A 19,519-nucleotide genomic window follows, 5' to 3' on the forward strand; every position below is an offset into this window, starting at 1 on the left:
GACATCAAAGGACACAATCAACAGGGTGAAAGGCGACCAGGGGATGAGGAAACTGTCTGAAAACCACATATCTGATAAGAGATTGACATCTGGACCACGTAAAGGATTCCTGCAACTCCAGAACAAGCAAACAAAAAACAAGAAAACAAACAACACCAATGACTCGGTTTTTTAAAGTGAACAAAGGACCTGAACAGGCAGCTCTCCAAAGCCGTACAGATGGCCAGTAAGCACAGGAGAAGGCGCTCAGCACCACTATCATTACGGAAATGCAAGCCCAAACCACAAGGCGAGAGTGCTTCACAGGCATTAGGAGAAAGCAGCAGAGGAAACGCCCGCACGGCTGGAGACAAGAGGAAGCTGACACTGTGGCACTGCCAGTGGCCCCAACACGTGCAGCCACTGCGCACCACAGTACTGAACGTAGAATTGTCGCACGATCCAGCAATTCCGCTTCTGGGTATATATCTCAAAGAACTGAAGGAAGGGACTCACATAGATCCATCTATCTGGACAGCCACGCTCACAGCAGCAGTCTTCACAGAGCCCCAGGTGAAGACAGCCCCCACTTCCCTCAGCGGCTTAATGCATGAATACAATGTAGGGTGTCCACATGCTAGAATGTGACTGTCTGGAAGAGAAGGAGAGAGCCCAAAGACATGCCAAGGGAAGCCTGTCAGTCGCTAAAGGACAACGCAATGGGGGGAGTTGGGCTTGGGAGTGGGAATGGCAGTGGGTGTTTAATAGAAAAGTTTTAGCTGGGAACCTTCTGGAGGTGGCTGGTGGTAATGGTGGTACAACTATGTGAAAGCATTAGTGCAAGGGTGATGTTTGTGTTTGTGTCTGTGAGACGGACACTCACAGGCATGAGCTCCAGGGACGTGGGGCTGGGGATTGATCGGCATGCACCACTGAGCTACACACCCAGCCCCACGATCCCTGTTTCCTGACATTCTTCCCCCAGACGTGTGCAGGGCATCTCTTCTGCAGAAAACCCTTTTTTAAAAAAAATTTTTTTTTAGTTGTAGATGGACACAGTATCGTTATTCTTGTTTATTTTTTTATGTAGTGCTAAGGATTGAACCCAGTGCCTCATGCTTGCAAGGCAAGCGCTCTACCGCTGGCTACAACCCCAGCCCTGCAGAAAACCTTCTGATCATGCTGCTGAAACAGTGTCCTCCCCCAACCCTCATGACCCCAGGTCTGACGTCGGCTCCCTCCGCAAGCAGGCATCCTGCTCCGGGTCTCACTTTTCCTTGGGGCACACAACAATGTCTGGTATACAGTAGGAGCTTGGGATGCATATCTGAGGAGTGAGTGCATCCTGTGAAGCAAGTATTCTTCCAATGAGGTCATGTAACTTCCCCAAGCGCACACAGCCAGAAGAGACAGGGCTGGGATTAGAACCAGGCCTTCTCCGGGGTCAGGTCTCTCTGCTCCATGAAGCTTGGAGCCTGCAGCATGGGAGGGGTGATGTTTGTATTTGTTTTTGTGACACTGATGGATGCTCACAGGCATGAGCTCCAGGGGAGTGTGCTGGGGATTGATTAGTAGGTTTGCACTGTCATTGGAGGCTCATGGAGTGGGAGGTCCCTTCCCCACTCTCTCTTATTGAGTGTGTCTCCTCTTTAAGCACCTGGCCTATTCCAAGCCAGGGAGCACCCTCCCTTCTCCAGGTGAACTAATACCTCCTACCAAGTCCTACCAGAGTTTCTGTCACTCCAAACTGTGAATAAATAGAAAAGTCCAGGACAGGCCAGCCCAGATTTGAGTGTGGACTTCCCAGGAGCTGGTGGTGAGACCCTGGGCACATCCCTTGACTTCCCCGAGCTTCACCTCTCCCACCTGGGTGGTGGAGACCAGAATACCCCCAGCCCGTCTGTGCCTCACCCTCATTGTGACATCCAGCCTGGACTTGCACACCTCCAGCCAGGGCGGCCCTCTACTTCCCAAGGGACATGCATGGTGATTAGTGACCTCTCACCGGTGCTTGGATGCTGGCCCTGCCTGGAGGAGGAATTCTTTTGGCCCTTCAGAAATGGAAAGCAGGAGAATTCCATTTCACAATCATGAATCAGTCAAAGCAGCTTGTTTTCTCCCCAAACCCTGAGGAAGCCCTCTTGTTTTGAAAGACAAATTCAAAGGCAGATTCCTCACTGCAAGAGTTATCTGTCTTCTTATCTGCCTGGAGCAGAAGTGGCTTTGGAATACCCAAACAGAGAGGACCTCTGGTTAGCTCAGATAAACGTGAAGCCCCACCTGGGGCGGGGAGATGTGTCGGCTTCAGGCCTGCCGACTGCTGCGAAAATGAAAATTATTTTCTTCCTCAAACAAGTTGGATTGTTCTTGTGAGTCCCAGCCAGGTGGCCAAAAGATGCCACAAGGGGTGCTCTGGCAGAGACTCACACAACCCAGTTTGGCTTTTAAAATTATTTGCAGAGCTCTGCAAATGAGGCAGGTTTTTCTTTTTTTCCTTCTTTACCCTAATGTCGTTCTATTTTTTTTTTCTTAAACTTTTTTCATGTTACAAACATCACAGGTATTTATTGTCACCCGGAAAATGTAGTAAAAAAATAAAGAACATCAAAATTACCCTTAATTCTGTCCCCCAAAAACAATCTAATATTTTGATGCATTTCCTTTCTCCCCCATCAAAGGGGCCATCCCCTTGATAAAAAGAACACCAGTGTCCCTTCTACCACCACCTCTGGAGGAGACAGACTCGGCCCTGCCCTCTTGGAGCTCACAGTCTAGAAAGGAAATAGAAAATAGAAACATAAACAGGTTGTCCCTGGTTTTCCTTTTACAAACCATATTGCAGGGATGTGAGCCGAGCGTCTGAGCGAGCACACTGAGCTTGTTAGGAGAACTTTTTATTTGTTTATTTATTTGTTTTCTTATGTGGTGCTAAGGTTTGAACCCAGTGCCCCACCCATGCCAGGCGAGTGCTGTACCACTGAGCCACAGCCTCAGCCTAGGAGAACTCTTTAAAAGTGGAATTTAGGAGACAGTTTTTCCTATTACATTAAAAACTGTGGTGGTGATCCTCTTTATGCGGTGTGTATTAAGATGATGCTGAGACTGCCTGATACGCATGTCCTCGACCTGCATGAGGCTCTTTCAGGTTCTAGACCTATAGATTCTGGGGTCGGGGGGATTTTCTGGGGCTCCTCTCTAAGCTCACCCTCATCCCCGTCCGCATCCCAGCTGGCACCCCACCAGACATGGGAGCTCCTCCTTCCTGGCCATCCGTTCTGTCCTTCTTGGGAATGTTGTGAAGTGAAACGGGTCCTCATGAGCTTCCGGCCCGGCCCTGTTCTTGAGACTGCAGAGCAGACCCAGGCCCCATCCCCGTGCAGAGCCAGCCCCCTGTCCTTCCCAGATCTGCTCTTGACACACACATACTGCGGCCGGGCTCCACCTGACCTGCTGACTGCAGTCCCTTTCGTGGGACTCCCCCTGGGGCTGCCTCCCCTCGCACCGGGAACCGTCCTGCCCCTCCCCTCGGGAGCAGTGGCCCCCCTCTGCACCCCCTTTCCTCCCAGCTTCTCCTCCTTTTCTTGTCTCTTGGAGGCTCTCAGCTTTTAGGCCACCTCTGCATCCAGTAGACACTGGGCAAAAAATCTGTTGCGCCGACTCGCGGAGGACTAGGTCTCTGCCTGCGTCTCTGACAAGCCGCGCAACCTCAGGGTGCCTTGGGCTGGCTCTAAGTCCCTGCTCTCCCTTGTCAAACACATGCGCAATCACCTTATCACCTTCCTGGGGTTGTTTGTTTACGCCACACAAAATGTTCACCAAGCAGCCCCCCGCCGCCCCCGCACTGTGCTGAGAACTGAGGACACGGGTCAGGCAAGATCAGTGGGGTCATGGTCCCCCGGGCACTCCGTCGTCATGGAGACAATCACTGACTCAGCGGAGGAGGTCCAGGAAGGACCTGTGCACGTGCAGGACAGAGAGAAGCAGGAAGCTGCAGAGTCTCAGTAAGAACAGCCCCCCCCCCCCCAAAGCGGGTGATTTCCTTGGGACCTGAAGGAGGAGGATGATCTATGTGTGTGTATAGGGGGGGGGGGGGGTCCAGAATTCCAGACCCAGGAAGCAGGGGCCCAGGTCCTGCGATCAGGTAAACAGCCTTGTCTTAGCCGCCTAATCAACAGCCATTGCAGAGGTGTGCGCCAGCCTCGGGCTAAAGATATCTCTGTAGGCCAGGATTCCTGCAGGAGGGAACCAGCCTCCCATCCACACCTCCTAGTCTGGTTGATTAAGTAATTGATCCATTGAATCTTCACTTCATGGAGTCATAGATTGATTTCTTGATTGGGTGACTAATTAGTTTGTTCACCTGCCTAACAAGTCTTGGCTGTGGCCTGCGGCCCACTGGCTCGGTGCTGGCTCTGGGAGCGTGTGTGAACCAGATGGGATGGACCCCCTGAAGTGCTTCTCCAGGCAGGAGACAGAGGACACCTACGTGGGAAAAATCAGACAGCAATGAGACAGAGCGAGGTCCTTGGCTACAGATCCCCACCCAGGCAGGAAACAGGGAAACTTGAGCTCAGTATTGAAGGAGGAGCAGTCACCCCTCAAAGACCAGACAAACAGCCCAAGCCAAGGCCCTGAGCCCAGTGGCCTTGGCCTGTTTGGGGCTCAGTGGGAAGCCTGCTCTCTCTCTCAAGGGAGCTGAGCATTGAACATGACTTTGCCCATAACAAATCACCTCCTAATTCGAAGGGACTGCCAACCAGGGGGTGAACTTGACTCTGGCCACACACAGTGCGTGCGTGCGTCTTCCTGGAAACTAGCAAAGTGCAGCCTTCCCGGCTGGCACAGCCTCCTCCCTGAGTAGGCCCCAGGAGCGGGCGGCCGCTCGGGGAGAACAAGGCTGCATTATGGAAGTTCCCCAGGACGGCTGTGGGCAAACAGAAGGCCCAAGTGTGTCCAGGGAGGGCAGGCTGGGAGCTCAGAATAGCTCATTGAGTCCATGGTCGCCAGGCCAGGAGAACAGCCAGGAAGAAACAGGTCTTTATGAAGGGGAGGCCCGGCACAGCCTGAAACGGAGGTCACACTAGCCACACCGCCCACCCGTCTGCGACCTTCCCTAGCTGGCCCCACGCAGATTTGGTGCTCAGGAGGCTCCAGGGCACGTAGGGCGCAGCAAGACTAAATTTATAGTCCATCGGTGGCCCGTCCGGCATGGGCGTTTACCCTGCCTCTTCAGACCCTACTTCCCTACTCCAGGTGCAAAGAGCATTTCAGAATTTCCAAAAGGAATGTGAAAATATTGTGTAAAACTTTGTGCTCCTCAACAATCCTAGGAAGCGGGGGCCTTTAGGAACCCCAGTCTGCAGAAGGGGAAACTGAGGGTCAGAGCACTGGTCACTTGGCCAACTTTGCAGCTAGGAGATCACACTGCACCCTGTGGTGTGTGCATGGTGTGTGTGTGCACACGTGTGAGGACTTGTGGAGGGTGGCCGATGGCAGTATGTGTGGTGAGGACATCGTGTGCGTGTGCTGCCAGGTTGTTCCAAGACTCTCCCTGGTCAGGACACCTCAGTGTGCTGAGTGGGGGGTGACAAGCTCACTTCCAGCAGCCGGTGGAAACAGGGCCAGTGACCCAAGTGCAGCCCTGCTTGTCAGGGCCATCTCCTGCATGGGCCAGGGCATCTGGGAACTGGGTCCACCTCAGGAAAACTGGTAGCAGGAGGAGGAGCAGAATCCCAAGGTGGGGACTGGGGCCTGCTGAGCCCCCAGCCCCATGGCAGATGCACATGCCTGGGGAAGGGGGACCCAGAAATTGTGGAGCTTAACTTCTCATCAGTCACCAGCTCCCTGCTCATCCTCCCCCATGTGTCCCCAGAGGGTCTTCCAGTGGACTCTGGGCCAGGCCTTTCTCTTCTTTAAGACCTTCCTAAGGACAGATTCCAAGCCTGGCCATGTACCTGTGCCCAAGACCCCAAGGCCCGTTCTTCTCGGTCACCCTGTGCCACACCTGCCCCCCTGGGTCTGGCATCTTGGTAAAGCTGTTCACACGCACTGGAAGGCTCCTGCCCTGGCCTTGGCTCCCAGACTGTCTGTGGACTCCCTCCCCACTGTGCCCTCCCCCAGGGCTCTACTGAGCCGGTTCCTGCAGCGCTTCCCTGGCTCTCAGCTGACGTGGGTGGGCACTGTGTCCTTGAGCTTTCCAGCCCCTTAGGCCTCCTCCACCAGGGCCTGTCGCAGGAACACAGGGCCTCGCAGTCCCATCCGTGAACTTCTCCCCCTCTGGGGCAGGGTGGCTCGCCCTGTCCCCCTGCTTCAGCTATGGAGCAAATTGCCTTCAGACTCATGGCCTGAGACAAGCATTTGTTAAGCTCAGATTCTGGAGGTCAGGAATTAGGGTGGGGCACGCGGGGCAGGGCTTGTTTGCCCCACAATGTCTGGGGCAAGACTTGAATGCTGGGGCTCGAGTAGCCAGAGACTGCTTCCTCCCCTGGGGTCTGCATGATGCTCTGTCTACTGGGGGCCTTGGTTCTAGTCCTCGGGCCTCTCCACGTGGTTGAGCTTACTCACCACACTCCAAGGACAGAGGAGGTAGAGGGGAGATCTGAGAGGTGGGAGCCAGACCCCCACTGTCATGGTGCAAGTGACCAATCCTGGCGTACGGTGGGTAGAGGAACGCCGGTCACTTGGGAGGATTCTATCTGCTGCCACTATCCTCAGAGCCCAGCACAGGGTGGGCCCTTCCCAGTGCTCAGGAGACTTTTATTGGTCTGTTGAGCTCAGTATTCCCACTACAGTCTCCACAGGAGAACACTGAGGCCCAGAAAGTTGCAGCAACTGGTTCAAGGCCCTCTGCACTGGGGAACCAGCTAGTGGGCACAGGCAGTAAGACAGAGTGCTGCCTTGATGGTCACAGAGAGCTGAGCTGGCTGGGCCTCTCCTGGGTACGTAGGCAAACTTTTGAACCTCAGCAGCTCCAGACACAGAGATTATGCACATTTGTGGAGAGTGGCAGGCTCCTGTAGCTGGCAGCTCCCCCACCCATCAAAGGCGCCTGAGATCTCTGCAGCCACCAGGGGGCAGTGTGGTGCCCACAGCCTGCGGCCTGAGGCCGTGTGGGTGCGCAGGAGGCTGCTGTGTGTAACTACTCCCAGGAGTCCCAGGGGCTCTGGGGTACCCAGGACACAGTCACAGTCTTTGAAGTGGGTTTCTTTGCAGGCTCCCCAGCTCCCTGTCCTCTCCTCAGCCTCTGATTGTTCAGGCTGCAGAGGTTGCCACTGCCCTGAAGCAAGTCAGCCTTCAGCAGAACCAGGCACCCAGAACCAGGCCAGCTGCAGGGCCTTGCCGGCATCCTGTGCTCAGCCCGTTGGTTTCTTTCTTTAAAAGTTTAAAATTCCAGCATGCTTCACTGAATCCTGAACCGTCACAAGTTAACTAATTATTCAGCTGGCGTGTGTGCGCACAGGCATCCACGCATGTGCGTATACTCTTCCCTCGGCCTGCAGCCCCTCCCCCTCCCATCTCTCTGGTAAACTTCAGTGTTCAGGGTCGGCTGAGAGCAGGCCCTGGCACCTGCCACTGGATCCCACTGTCCTCCCCTCCCCTGCCACAGGCTGCTGGAAGTAGGCAGCTTGTTTAGTTTCTCTGGACCAAAGCGGTCTCAAAGGCTGGAGGCCTGAGGCTCCTGTGAGTATTTTTGTTCCCAGCTGATTCCAACACTGGGAAGAGATATTAGCAGTCTACTACACGAGGACCGCTGAGGGACCCCTGTGATGGAGAGAGCTCCAGAGAGCCGGACATGCCTTTGGGTTGGCCTTGAGTGCCTGTGGACGTCTCTGGCCTCAGTTTTCTCAATCGCTGCTTGGTGGGGTGGGTGGAAGCTGGGAGCTGGCCAAGAGTGGCCCTGGCTGGGCAGGATAAGACGGCGCAGAAGTGTAGCGTAAGCTCGGGGACTTCCTGTCTCCTGACAGCGCTGTTGCGCCTTTGGGTTCTACACATGGGAAGTTTGGGCTTGCTTTTTGACTGGCTCTGATGTTTCTGTTTGCGAGTCATCCACAGGGGGGTGCTTTAAGAAAGCAGAAACCCGTGGTGGATGGAAGGTGGGCATTATCCTGTCCCTGCAGAAGGCTCAGGAGAGAAGGAGTGAACACTACACCATTTCCAAAGGCCCGGAAGCTTAACTACCTCTCAGCCTCCCCAGTAAGACTCCTCCAAACCCAGTGCACCACCTGTGACTGGCACCTGTGTTCTCCCAGTGCCCAGACTGGAGACCTGGGTGACCTTAACTGCTCTCCCGTCCCCCACCCCACATGGAGCTACTCTCAAGTCCCACCTGGGTCCCAGGCTCCATGCGTGGAAACCAGGGTCACCTTCCTTGCCCCCTGTTACCCACCCTCCCCCAGAGAGATTTAGCCCAGCTCAGTCCACCTGCTGCCGTCCCCCACAGGACCTAGCCTGTGTTGACCTTGTGCCAGATCCAACATGCCCTTGACCTCATTTAGCCAAAGTTGCACCCACTCCAGGATCAGTGGGGCTGCGTGGGACTTGTCCATGGTTCCCAGCTAGGAAACATTAGGAAAGTGGCAAAAGACGATGATTTTAACCTGGGTCTGTGGGTGCTCTAGCCTCCTATCCTCCCCTCACCAGCCATGGGATGGAGCCTAAGTGTCAGGAATTGTCATCAACAACAGCTGGTGTCAGTTGCCACAGTGCATCAGCCCAGGCTCCGCTGGTCTCTTAGGCCCCCTGAGGTCCTGTCCACACCAGGTCCCCAGGAAGCCTCCCTCTCCCTTCTGTGTGTGTGAAATCCACAGCTCAAACGCCCCCTCCTGGCAAGTGTCAGTACTGACATTCTGAAGTCCATCTGGGGGCCAGGCTCTGCTCCGATCAGCTAGCTGTGCAGCACCCAGAGGTTGTGGCAGGTCGGCTTGGAGCCAGATGGTCTGGGTTCAAATCCCAGCTCTGCCGTTCCAACTGTGGGCCTTGGGTGAATTATTAGCCTCTTTGGCCTTAGGTTCTTCCTCTGTAAAATGGAGATAATAATAGTATCCACCTCCCAAGGTTGCATGAGGACAAAATTACTCCAGAGTGTCCAGTGGTACCTGGCCATGTAATAAATGGTCAGTAAACATCCCTGGAAGTTATTAAGTTCCCACTAGTAAGAGCCAATGTTACTGAGCCCTACTCTGTGCCAGCACAGGCCAGACCCTTCCCCTAAGTTCTCACCAAGTTCCCTGGATCATGCTCATTTTGTAGATGAGGAGACAGAGGCCCAGGGAGGAAAGCCAGGAGAGACTGGTACACAGAATTCTGCCGGGCTGTGGAAAATCCCAGAAGCAACTTGCCATGGGCTCCAGGTGCCCTTGGGTCTCTGGAGGCAAAGTCTGACGTCCTTTCACTGCGTGTGCTGGTTCTTTCTCACAAAGTGTCCCCATGGACTGATGACACAGGTGATGGGGAGGCACTCTGGGGTACAGAATTGGCCTGGGACTCAGCAAGCACGGCCATGCGCATCAAAGACTGTGTGCCTGGGCTGAGGAGCCCTCTGGGAAACAGCATGTCCATGTGGAGGAAATGAAGGAGAGTGAAAGGGTGGAGCAGAGGGAGGGGCAGCTCAAGGCCAGCAGAGCTCAGGAAGGAACCTGGAAACCCAGAACACCAGGAAAAATGGCAGGGCGTTATTTGGGGAGTCTCTGTTTCTGGAGATTAGCATGCGAGTCTGCAAGGACTAGCTGGTGAAGAGCCCTGGTCAGTGTGGGCAGGCACTGGGCAGCTGGCCCAGGGAGGAATGAGCAATTGCAGAGAGTGAAGTGGCCTCTTCTTCAAGAGCCAGGACTGACTCTTCTTCTCCTGCCCTTGGACATCAAAACTCCAGGCTCTGGGCCTTTGGACTCCAGGACTTACACCAGTTTCCTCGCTCCCTTTCTCAGGACTGTGGCCTGGAACTGGAGCCAGGAATTACTCCTTCTGCTTCCCTGGTTCTGAAGTCTTTGGACTTGGACATGACTATACCACCAACTTGCAGATGGCCTACTGGGGACTTCTGTGAGCCAACTCCCCTAATAAATCCCCCTCGGGCATCTGAATACCCCTCTCCTGTGCTGCTTCTCTGGAGACCCTGACTGATGCGATGTGGTGGAGGAAAGCCCTGGAGATGTCAGCCACGAGAAGGCCAGCGGATGGAGTGCTCCCAGCTAACACAGCCAGGCTGACCTGGCACCCAGCCCAGTGAGGCCCTGTTCATGACACAGCGAGGACCTAAGGATGCAGTGGAAGCAGGCTGGAGGCAGAAGCGCAGTCGAGGGGGACCGACACAGCATGAAGTGAACCTGTAGGCTCTGGGCGCCTGCCTGCCTCACCATCAGCCACCTCCTTGTCCCCTTTGTCCCCTTTCATTGTTTCCACAGATATACTGTCAGGGCCTGCCCTGTGCCAGACAGGCTGCTAGGTGTCACAAAGGACCTTTGCCCTATCTCTGTCTGCCCTTAGAGATAGAGAGATAAATGGTCATGTTCCCTCTGGAGACAGATAAGAAAGATGAGACAGTCAATGGACGGTCACTGTCTATAGCCCCACCAAACTGGCACCCCTGCATTAGCACCCTGGCCTCCCCACCATCAAGCTTCCTCCCCTCCCACCTCCCATGCAGAAGCAACAGCCAACTCTGCCTTGGGAGTTTGGCTGTAGCCCCCCTCTGCACTCAAGAGGGACAGGGTGTCTCAATCTTCAGTGCCATCACCCATTGAGTTTCCCAAGGCAGAGTCGGCACCCTGGTTTCAGGCCTTACCTGCTCCTGCAGTGCCCCCTGGTGGGGAAGGAGCTGACCTGCAGACACCACAAGGAAGGTCCTGCAACCAGTCCTGTATTTATACAGGCTTCCTGTATTTAAGCTCTCCCTCCTGCAGCAGGTGCAGGACCACTACCTCACAAACCACAAACAGCCCCGCCCCTTGGATGATGAAGGTCCTGAAGGAGGTGCTCTCATTCTCCATTAACGTGACCAATGATTTAGGTCACTTTGGAAAATGTTTTTCGCACAATAGTTTTTAAATTTCTTGGCACATAAAAGAAGTCTTCTTAGAAGACTTAGAAGCTAGGCATCCAAGTGCCGTACCAACAGTTTCTGGTGCAGTTAAGAATAAGGCCTCTTATTTCGTTCTTGGAGCCCGAGTACGCCTGCAGTCTTTAACCAGCGCAGCCCCGAAACTGTGGTTTGGACTAACACTGGCATCTGACCTTCTCGCCTACTAGCCTGTCTTCCTCTTGGGAGAAGCAGCACATCTTGTTTTTCTTTTGAGTCCTTGGCCCTCCTATAGAGCTTGCTTTCCTGGGAAACATCTGCTTGGTTGATTCTTTGTTTGCCTTTGTATCCTTCTGGCATTCCTTCCCTCAGCCAGTCTCTGGCCACTTATGCAGCAGCTGCATGTGCCAGGCCTGGTGCTGGCAGCTGAGGATGCAGCCACACCTGGCATGACCCAGGGGTCACGCCAATTCTCACGGCTGGTGGCAGAGGAGGCAGGGTAGGGCAATAATGCCACAGCCACGAATCTCAATTGTAGTCAGTGCTATGACAGGGACATACCAGGAGTCTTCCAGGGTCAAGTGAGACCAGAGAGGAGTGAGGCACAGGAGAGAAGTCAGCTTGGGACGGGAGTGGGTTCTGCAGGGGCCAGCAGGTCACAGAATAGAATTGGAGTTTTAATCTAACGTTAGGAGAAGCTAGTGAAGGCTTCATGCAGGCCCCAGTGCTGGCTCAGGAGCGAGAAGCCTCCTGGCTGCTGTGCACCATGTGCAGAGCAAGGGAGGCAGGAGAGGATCCACAAGGCTGCTGAGCCGCCTGGGATGTGCAGGGCACTGGGATGGCAGGGTGGCAAGGGGGGTGGGCAGCAGGGTGCACTGGGACACATTTTGGGGTGAGTTGAGTGTTACCTCTGTTAACAGATCACTGTAAATCAGAGTCCTCAGAAGACAGTGCCATGGGTGAGTTCATGAGAAGCTTCAGGTCCAGAGAGTGTGTGACTTCACCTGCTTGTGACTTGGTCTCATGTGGCCTGCACTTCCTCTCTGGCATCCTGAGCCTGTCTTTCACTTTTCTCATTTTCAGCAGCAACAAAAAACCCTTAGGGACTGATACTTTCTTCTTGTCATCAGATGCCTGTTTAGCCAAGCAAGAATAAAACTTTAAATTTCAGACTACCAGTAGTTTTTCTCAGTATGTCTCCTGGGCTTCAATACCCGGTTTTGTAAGTGAACTTTTATTGGCACACAGCCATGACATTGGCTCACATACCTGTGGCTGTTGCGGGTCAGGGAGTAACTGTGCGACCATAAGGCCAGCAATGCTAAAACACTTCCCCTGTGAACTTTGTTGACCCCTGCGCCAGGGCAGGTAGACCTGGTTTCTACACTCCGAACACAGTGCAAGACTCCAATTCCTCAGTGTCCTAGCTTGGGGGAAAGCCAGAGTGCTCACCAGCTCATTAGTACCCAGTGTTTCCTGTGTGCACAAACCAACTCCTGGATGCCAAAGACTGCCCTTGATGGAAGGGATGTCCTTTGCCCTCCAGAAACTTTTAGAGGTTATTGTGCTCTTGCAAGCAAAGAAATTGACCCCAGCATGATTGGTGGGGTACCTGAGCGATTAGACCTTATCCCCACTTGTTGATACTTCTATAAAGCAGGGGAGCTCCAGACCCCAGCAGCAGTTGTCCACGAGGTCACCTAGGAAGACAACAGGGCCTTCCCCTGCAGCCCCATCTTGTATTTGACTTAGGAATAGGTAGAACAGGTTTTCCAGGATCCAGAAGTCCTCTTGACTCTCCAGCTGGTTGGAGTTGGGAGAGCGGGGAGCCAGGAAGAGGCCTGATGGCAGTGGTGCCAAGGGCAGGGTGCACCTGGCTCTACCAATCTCCATTCTTGAGACTAATGACCTTCATCTAACATCTATACAAACCAGCTTCAAATCCCACTCCATCCAGAAAGGCCCTGAATGAATCTCTACTTAGAAATCCTGTAAACACCTGTTAACTATTTTGGAAACTAAATGACTTATGGAAAATTTGATGTCATCTTGCCCTTAGCTGCCAGGGACCTTCTATGTCATACTCCATCAACTACAAAGATCTGTACTAACAAAATGACACAAAAACCACCTAAGGGGAATGCTTATTTGAGGTCTCTAAAGGGCCATCTATAAGACATTAAAATATAGATTGAACCCTATTGTATCTGCAAGGGACTCTTAAGCATTCCCTGTTGACAGGGTAAAAGAACAAAATCCTAATACCATCCATTCACACCTATGCTTTAACTCTCCATTGCAAGGGGAAAGAAAAAACAGTGCTGTGAAATAGCAGCTAAGCTTAGTTCTTCCCACTGATTTCAGTGCGGAACAGGACGGGCGGCTCTTTATCCCACTGTTAAAATTGCAAGCAACATGCTTATTTTCAAATAAAAAGGGAAACATGAAATCTTTTTCAGAAGAAAGCCTTTCCAATGACACTTAAAATTTTCCTTAAGTTATACACCGGGCTGGGGATACAGCTGTTGGTAGAGTGCTTGCCTCCCATGCACAAAGGCCCTGGGTTCAATCCCCAGCACCATAAAGAAACAAACAAAAAAAGTTATACATCAAACACCCGCAACTATATACAGATTTGTTTGTCATGGATAAACCAAGACTGTACTAGGTGTGGCGGCACTGGCCTGTAACTTAGGAGGCAGAAGCAGGAGGATTTCAAGTTCAAGGACAGCCAAGGCAACTTACTGAGGCCTTATACTGACAATCATAAAGGGAGTGTGGCTCAGTCCTACAGTGCAAAGCAATGCAGGGCATCCTGGGTTCAATGCCCAGCACCGTAACAAAACCATATAATTTACTAAGATGTCATACTTTTGAAATGCGACTTCAGAATTAGTTGCAAAAAACCCAATATATTTTCTCAGAAATTGTCTACTTTCCTGTGGTTTATAATCTATGCTATGGAAACTTGAATGTAATGCTAATGTGCCACCTACCCTAAAAGCAGGCCACACAGAAAACTGAGACATTATTAGGATTAATTAATAACAAAGCTTTACTGGCTCAGTAGTTTTTCTTATGATCATATAAATATATAAATCTTGAAAAGATAATACTGTTAGTTGAGTAGTAAAATCCGTAAAAATAACAGTTTTGCCACAGTGCACAGATTAAGTTCATTCATTTTGCTTCCCCATCCCCCACCAAGCAGCTAGATGAGAACTGGAAGACACAGGAAAACTGCACTTCTACGTGGAATAATGAATATACTGAGAATTTGTTTGCAGAAAATAAACTTCAAAACTCCATGCTCCACATCCTAAACGCCTATGAGTAGGCCCTTTAATTAACTTAATACTCGGGATAAGTGTCCCGCTTGGGGTCCTCCTGCGCAGGGGCCGCGGGACTCAGAGCTGGGGTCTGTCGGGGCAGCAGGGGAAGTGGTCTTCAGTGCGGAACAGGACAGGCGGCTCGTAGGCGGCGCGCGGCGGCCTCGCAGGGGCCGGCTTGGTGAAGAAGGAGGGCACACTGATGGTATGCAGGAGCTTCTGGAAGGCCCGGGGGAAGGCCCCCAGCTCGGCTTCGGCCCTGGTGACCTGCTCCTCCATCCTGGCCACGCTGCTGCCGATCATCCGCACGAAGGCCTCGAGCTTGTCGATCTTGCTGTAGATGCGCCGCATCTCCGTAGCCTTCGCGTAGATGCGAGGCACGCCCTCGCTGACCACGTGGGATGAGTCTCCGCGGATCATGTCCAGCATGCCCACGAACTCGTCCACTCTGGTGAGCAGGTCCTCGAGGCTGGCGTCCAGGGCCTCCACCTCGGGCCGCGTCCCGGCCCCGGGCAGCAGGCAGGCAGCGTAGCCCGCGGCGGCGCGGCGCAGGAGCGGCAGGTCGCGGCCGGGAGCGCCGTCCTCCGGGCCCTCGTCCTCCCACGGCCCCGAGGCGCTGCTGTGGCTCTGGGACACGTTACCGCTGTCCCCGCTCCAGGCGGTGCCCTGCGGCTCGGCCTCCTCCTCCCGCGAGGGCCCTCCACCCTCGGGGGGAACCTCCATGGCCCGCTGCCGGCGCCCGCGCGCCGCGCTCCCGGACCCGCTCGCCCGCAAGCGCGCCCCGCTTCCGGCGCCAGCGCGCCGCGTCACGCCCACGTACGTCCGCGCCCCCGCACCACACCTCCGGCGTGCCCGCGCGAATTCCTCTTTCTTCTTCCGCTACCCACGCACGTAACTGTTTCCGTTCCCCAGGCGCGCGCATCTACCGGCTTCCTGCCTTCGGACGGGTGCGCGCACGCACGCTGTGGCTCACGTTCAGAACCCCAATCAACCGCAAACGTAAAGACGGTGTGAGAAGCCAGTGAAGGGGTGGGCTCGGTGCGTGCGCGATGCCTTTGTATACCCCTCCCACCCCGCAGCCTCCCTCCGATTCTGGGCTCCCTCCTGCCCCTCCTTTCCTCTTGCAGCAAAAAGTAAAATGAGAGAGATGAGCAAAAGAAAGGTCTGTTTGCAAGATGGGTGCTCATGACGACTTGGAATGACTGGAAGTTCTTCAGGCCACAAATGGTTAGGAAATGGTGCATAAGCAGAGATCATATCCAGGGTACTGCAAGACCTAAAGATGACTCTGGTATTGATGGGTAACAGGCAGACCTGAGTGGTGGGACACGAGGTTAAGGGGATAGTTCTATAAAGTGGGCCAACTGTCCTGACCCTACATGCTTTCTTTTAAAAAGCAATCTGCTTATAGCCCTGCCTGGCTTAAGTCAATGGGATATGTTACATTCCTCAGAAATCAACCTGTTATCTGCAGGAGAAGTGCAGGCCCCAAAGTTTTCTTCCTGCCAACACAAACTACACTGGGGGCGGAGGACTTCTGTAGCCTTTACACAGACCAAGAACTCAAGGATATAGGATAATTAAAAGCAAAGCCTCCTCCCACTAAAATCTGCGACAAGTTTGAATTAGAACCTGTCAGCATGGGCCAAAGGGACCCATAGTGGCCTTGGGTCTTTAGGATGTCATTATATTGGTAAAATCGCCCCTCCATCGGGTAAGATGGGGTCCAATAGGGACTTGAAAGTCTGATGCAGTCCACTTGTCAATCAGATCAAGAGGTAGACCTGGGACCTCCAATAAAACTGGATGGTGGTGTGGGGCATTCTGTCCCTTTCCTCTCTGAAAGATCCCACTCTATCCCTTGAGAGTTGTTCCCCTATTCCCTTTTCTTATCCCTGCTAATAAACACTGCCTGCTACTTTGGAGACATGTCTGAAATCTTCCCAGTGTGATCCTGAGAAGTGATGAGAGGTCTCTTAGGCTCCACAGACAGTCTTGCTCCATAAAGTGATTGCATGAATTCTTAAAAAGCCCAGAAACACTAAAGTCAGTGCCTCCTAGTATTGTCAGACTTCTGCTCTTTAAAGAGGCGAAGGATGTGCCTCATAGGATCTATCAAACAATAGCTTCTCTAGAAAGCTTAAGAACTTGCTCTTCAACACTTTGGGCAGAAGACCAAGACAGAGATTGCTTTGTCTTGAAGGGATTTGCAAGTGGGGCTTTTGTCTAATGGAATGAACCCCAATGAAATCCACAGTCAATCCACAAAGTTTTAAAGATAATTATAGTAACACAAATGCTGCAGCATGAATGGAAAGGGAGAGAGATGGCACAAAATGAAAGGCTTTTGGACCTCTCAAACTTCTACAAAAGCAGATGAGGAATGGCTTGTGGGCAAACACATGCTACCTTTCACAAAGAAAGAAGAAAGACCCAGAGTGCCGAATTAAGAGCCCAAATGGTGGAACTGAGGGGCATGGGGGTCTTAGTTATAAACCTTGAGACAGCACTGCAGAATTCCTGTGGACCCCTGACTTCTTTGTGCCTCCTATTTCCCCCATTTTTGAGGACGAATGTCTATAGTGGTTCTCCCACACCTGCGCACAACATTTCAAAGGTCTACAGATCAAGAAAAAATCTAGGAGTTGGACCTAAGGAACTATATGCCCAGGGAGCTTCATTCACACCTGGCCTAGTTTGGAAGACAAAATTCTGCACTTGAAGCTGATGCTACAGTAGGATAGTGATATACAAAACTATGAGGGTTTTTTAAAATTAACTTTTGAGGACTGTGGATGGGGGCAAGTGTGATCAGCCTTCCAGAGGATCCCCAGTGACCTCCATCCCCTGTATTCATGCTCCTGTGTATTCCTTCCATGGACTGTGGACTGTGCATAGTGATTTGCTCATAATTAGTAGAAAGGGTAGAAGCAATGACTTGTGACTTGGAGATTATATTACCATTTGGTACTCTTAATGCTCAGGGGAAGAGGATAGATTACAGGCTACACCACTCACTGCTCCACAAATATTTGGAGTCAAATTGGTAGGAAAAATAGGCTTTATTCAAAACCAATTGTTTGGTTTTTTTGTTTTTGTTTAGTTTTGGTACCAGGAATTGAACTCAGGGGCACTCAAACACTGAGCCACATCCCCAGCCCTATTTGGTATTTTATTTAGAAACAGGGTCTCACCAAGTTGCTTACTGCCTCGCCATTGCTGAGACTGGCTTTGAACTCTAGATCCACCTGCCTCGGCCTCCTGAGCCACTGGGTTTTACAGGTGTGCACCACTGTGCCCACCTTCAAAAATAGTTTTAAAGGAGGTCAGAAGAAACTTTTTTTTTTAAAGAGAGAGAGGGAGAGAGAGAGAGAGAGAGAGAGAGAGAGAGAGAGAGAGTTTTTTAAATATTTATTTTTCAGTTCTCGGCGGACACAACATCTTTGTTTGTATGTGGTGCTAAGGATCGAACCCGGGCAGTGCGCATGCCAGGCGAGCACGCTACCACTTGAGCCACATCCCCAGCCCCAGAAGAAACTTTTTCATTTCAAATTTCCATCTTCAGAGGCTCTCAGGGTAGGTAATACTTTTAGAAGATGTGGCAAAATGGGACATAAAGTAGGAAATACGCATTTGCAAATTTAGTTAGTCTGTGCCAGACTGGCTGGGGCAGGGGTTGTTTCCACCCATAGCTTCCTTGGCATCCCCCAGGCCTGTTCCCTTCATGAGGAAGTAGTCCTCAGGTTCAATGGGACTCTGAATTTCTGTTTCAGTTCATAAAAAGCAGCAGGACATCCCTTTCTCTCTAATCACTTGCTCTGGGGAAAACCTGCTGCCTACTCATGAGCAACTGCGATCCCATGGAGAAGCCCACATAGCAAGGAGCTGAAGACATCATGCAAATGCTAGTGAAAACCAGCCTCACTAGACATCTTGGACATGGCCTCTCCAACACTGGCTGAGCTCAGAGATCACTGTGCCCCCCTGGACGATCCTGGGCTGAAATCACATGAAACCAAATGAGACTATGCTGTTGTCTGAATATTTGTGTCCCCTGAAATTCATGTTGAAATCCCAATCCCCACATTAAGAGATTATGCCTTAGGGAGGCAGTTAGGTCATGGGGGCAGAACCCTCCTGAGTATGATGAATGCCCTTATTAAAGAGGCCAAGAGATGCCTCTGCTCCTTTTACCATATGAGGACACAGCAAGAAGCCACCATATAGGAAGCAGAAAATGGGCCTTCACTAGACACTGATTCTGTTGGTGCTATGATCTTGGAATTCTGAGCCTTTTGAACTGTGAGACATAAATTTCTGTTATTTATTTTTGTGGTGCTGGGGATCAAACCCAGGGTCTTATGCATGGTAGGCAGGTGCTATACCACTGATATACAGCCCCAGCACTGTTTCTGTTATTTATAAACTACTCACTTTATGGTATTTTATTAAAACAGACTAAGACAATAATGAACTTTAGGACTGTTTTTTTTTTTTTTTTCCATAGCTCTGAAGAATGTTGTTGGTATTTTGATGGGGAGCGCACTGAATCTGTATATTACTTTTGGTAGTGTGGCCATTTTAACATTAATTCTGCCTATCCATGAACATGAGAGATCTTTCCATCTTGTTTCTTCTTCAATTTCCTTCTTCAATGTTCTATAGTTTTCATTAAAGTCAACCTCACAGTAAGTGGGGGAAAACTGAAACCATTTCCTTTAAAACCTGGAACAAAAACAGGATGTCAACACTCACCACTATTATTTAATATAGTGCTAGAAATTCTAGCTAGAGCAATTAGGCAAGAAAAGGAAATAAAAAAGACAAAAATAGGATAGGAAGAAGTCAAACTATCACTATTAGCAGATTATATAATCCTACACTTAGAAGATTAAACACACACACACACACACACACACACCAAGACTGTCAGAGCTAATAAATTCAGCAAAGGTAGCAGGTTACAAAATCAACATACAAAAAATGAATAGCTTTCCTATTCTACAACAATGAATATGCTAAGAAAGAAATCAGGAAAATAGTCCTATTCACAATAGCCTCAAAAGCAAAATGAAACAAAATCTAGGAATAAATTTAACAAAGAGATTAATGGAGTTTTTTGATGAACACCTGCGAGTGCTATGGTGTTTGCCTAACGCATACACATCACCTCATGGGTACCTCTTGCCACTGAGAT

At 51.5% G+C, this 19,519-nt stretch overlaps 1 protein-coding gene across 1 annotated transcript; it reads right to left on the reverse strand.

Annotated features, from left to right (window-relative positions):
* Positions 1-14,021: 14,021 nt before the first annotated feature.
* On the reverse strand, positions 14,022-15,201 carry Bloc1s4 (biogenesis of lysosomal organelles complex 1 subunit 4). The gene has a single exon (XM_027936800.2). The coding sequence runs from the start codon at positions 15,043-15,045 to the stop codon at positions 14,401-14,403; it is 645 nt and encodes a 214-aa protein (XP_027792601.1). The 5' UTR covers positions 15,046-15,201; the 3' UTR covers positions 14,022-14,400.
* Between the last annotated feature and the right edge of the window lie 4,318 nt (positions 15,202-19,519).

This window comes from Marmota flaviventris, chromosome 7 (assembly GCF_047511675.1).
Source record: "Marmota flaviventris isolate mMarFla1 chromosome 7, mMarFla1.hap1, whole genome shotgun sequence".
Classification (NCBI taxonomy): Eukaryota; Metazoa; Chordata; class Mammalia; order Rodentia; family Sciuridae; genus Marmota; species Marmota flaviventris.

Bases quoted from the DNA above. Each gene is read 5' to 3' on its own strand.
- Bloc1s4 (XM_027936800.2), bottom strand. From the start codon at position 15,045: ATGGAGGTTCCCCCCGAGGGTGGAGGGCCCTCGCGGGAGGAGGAGGCC.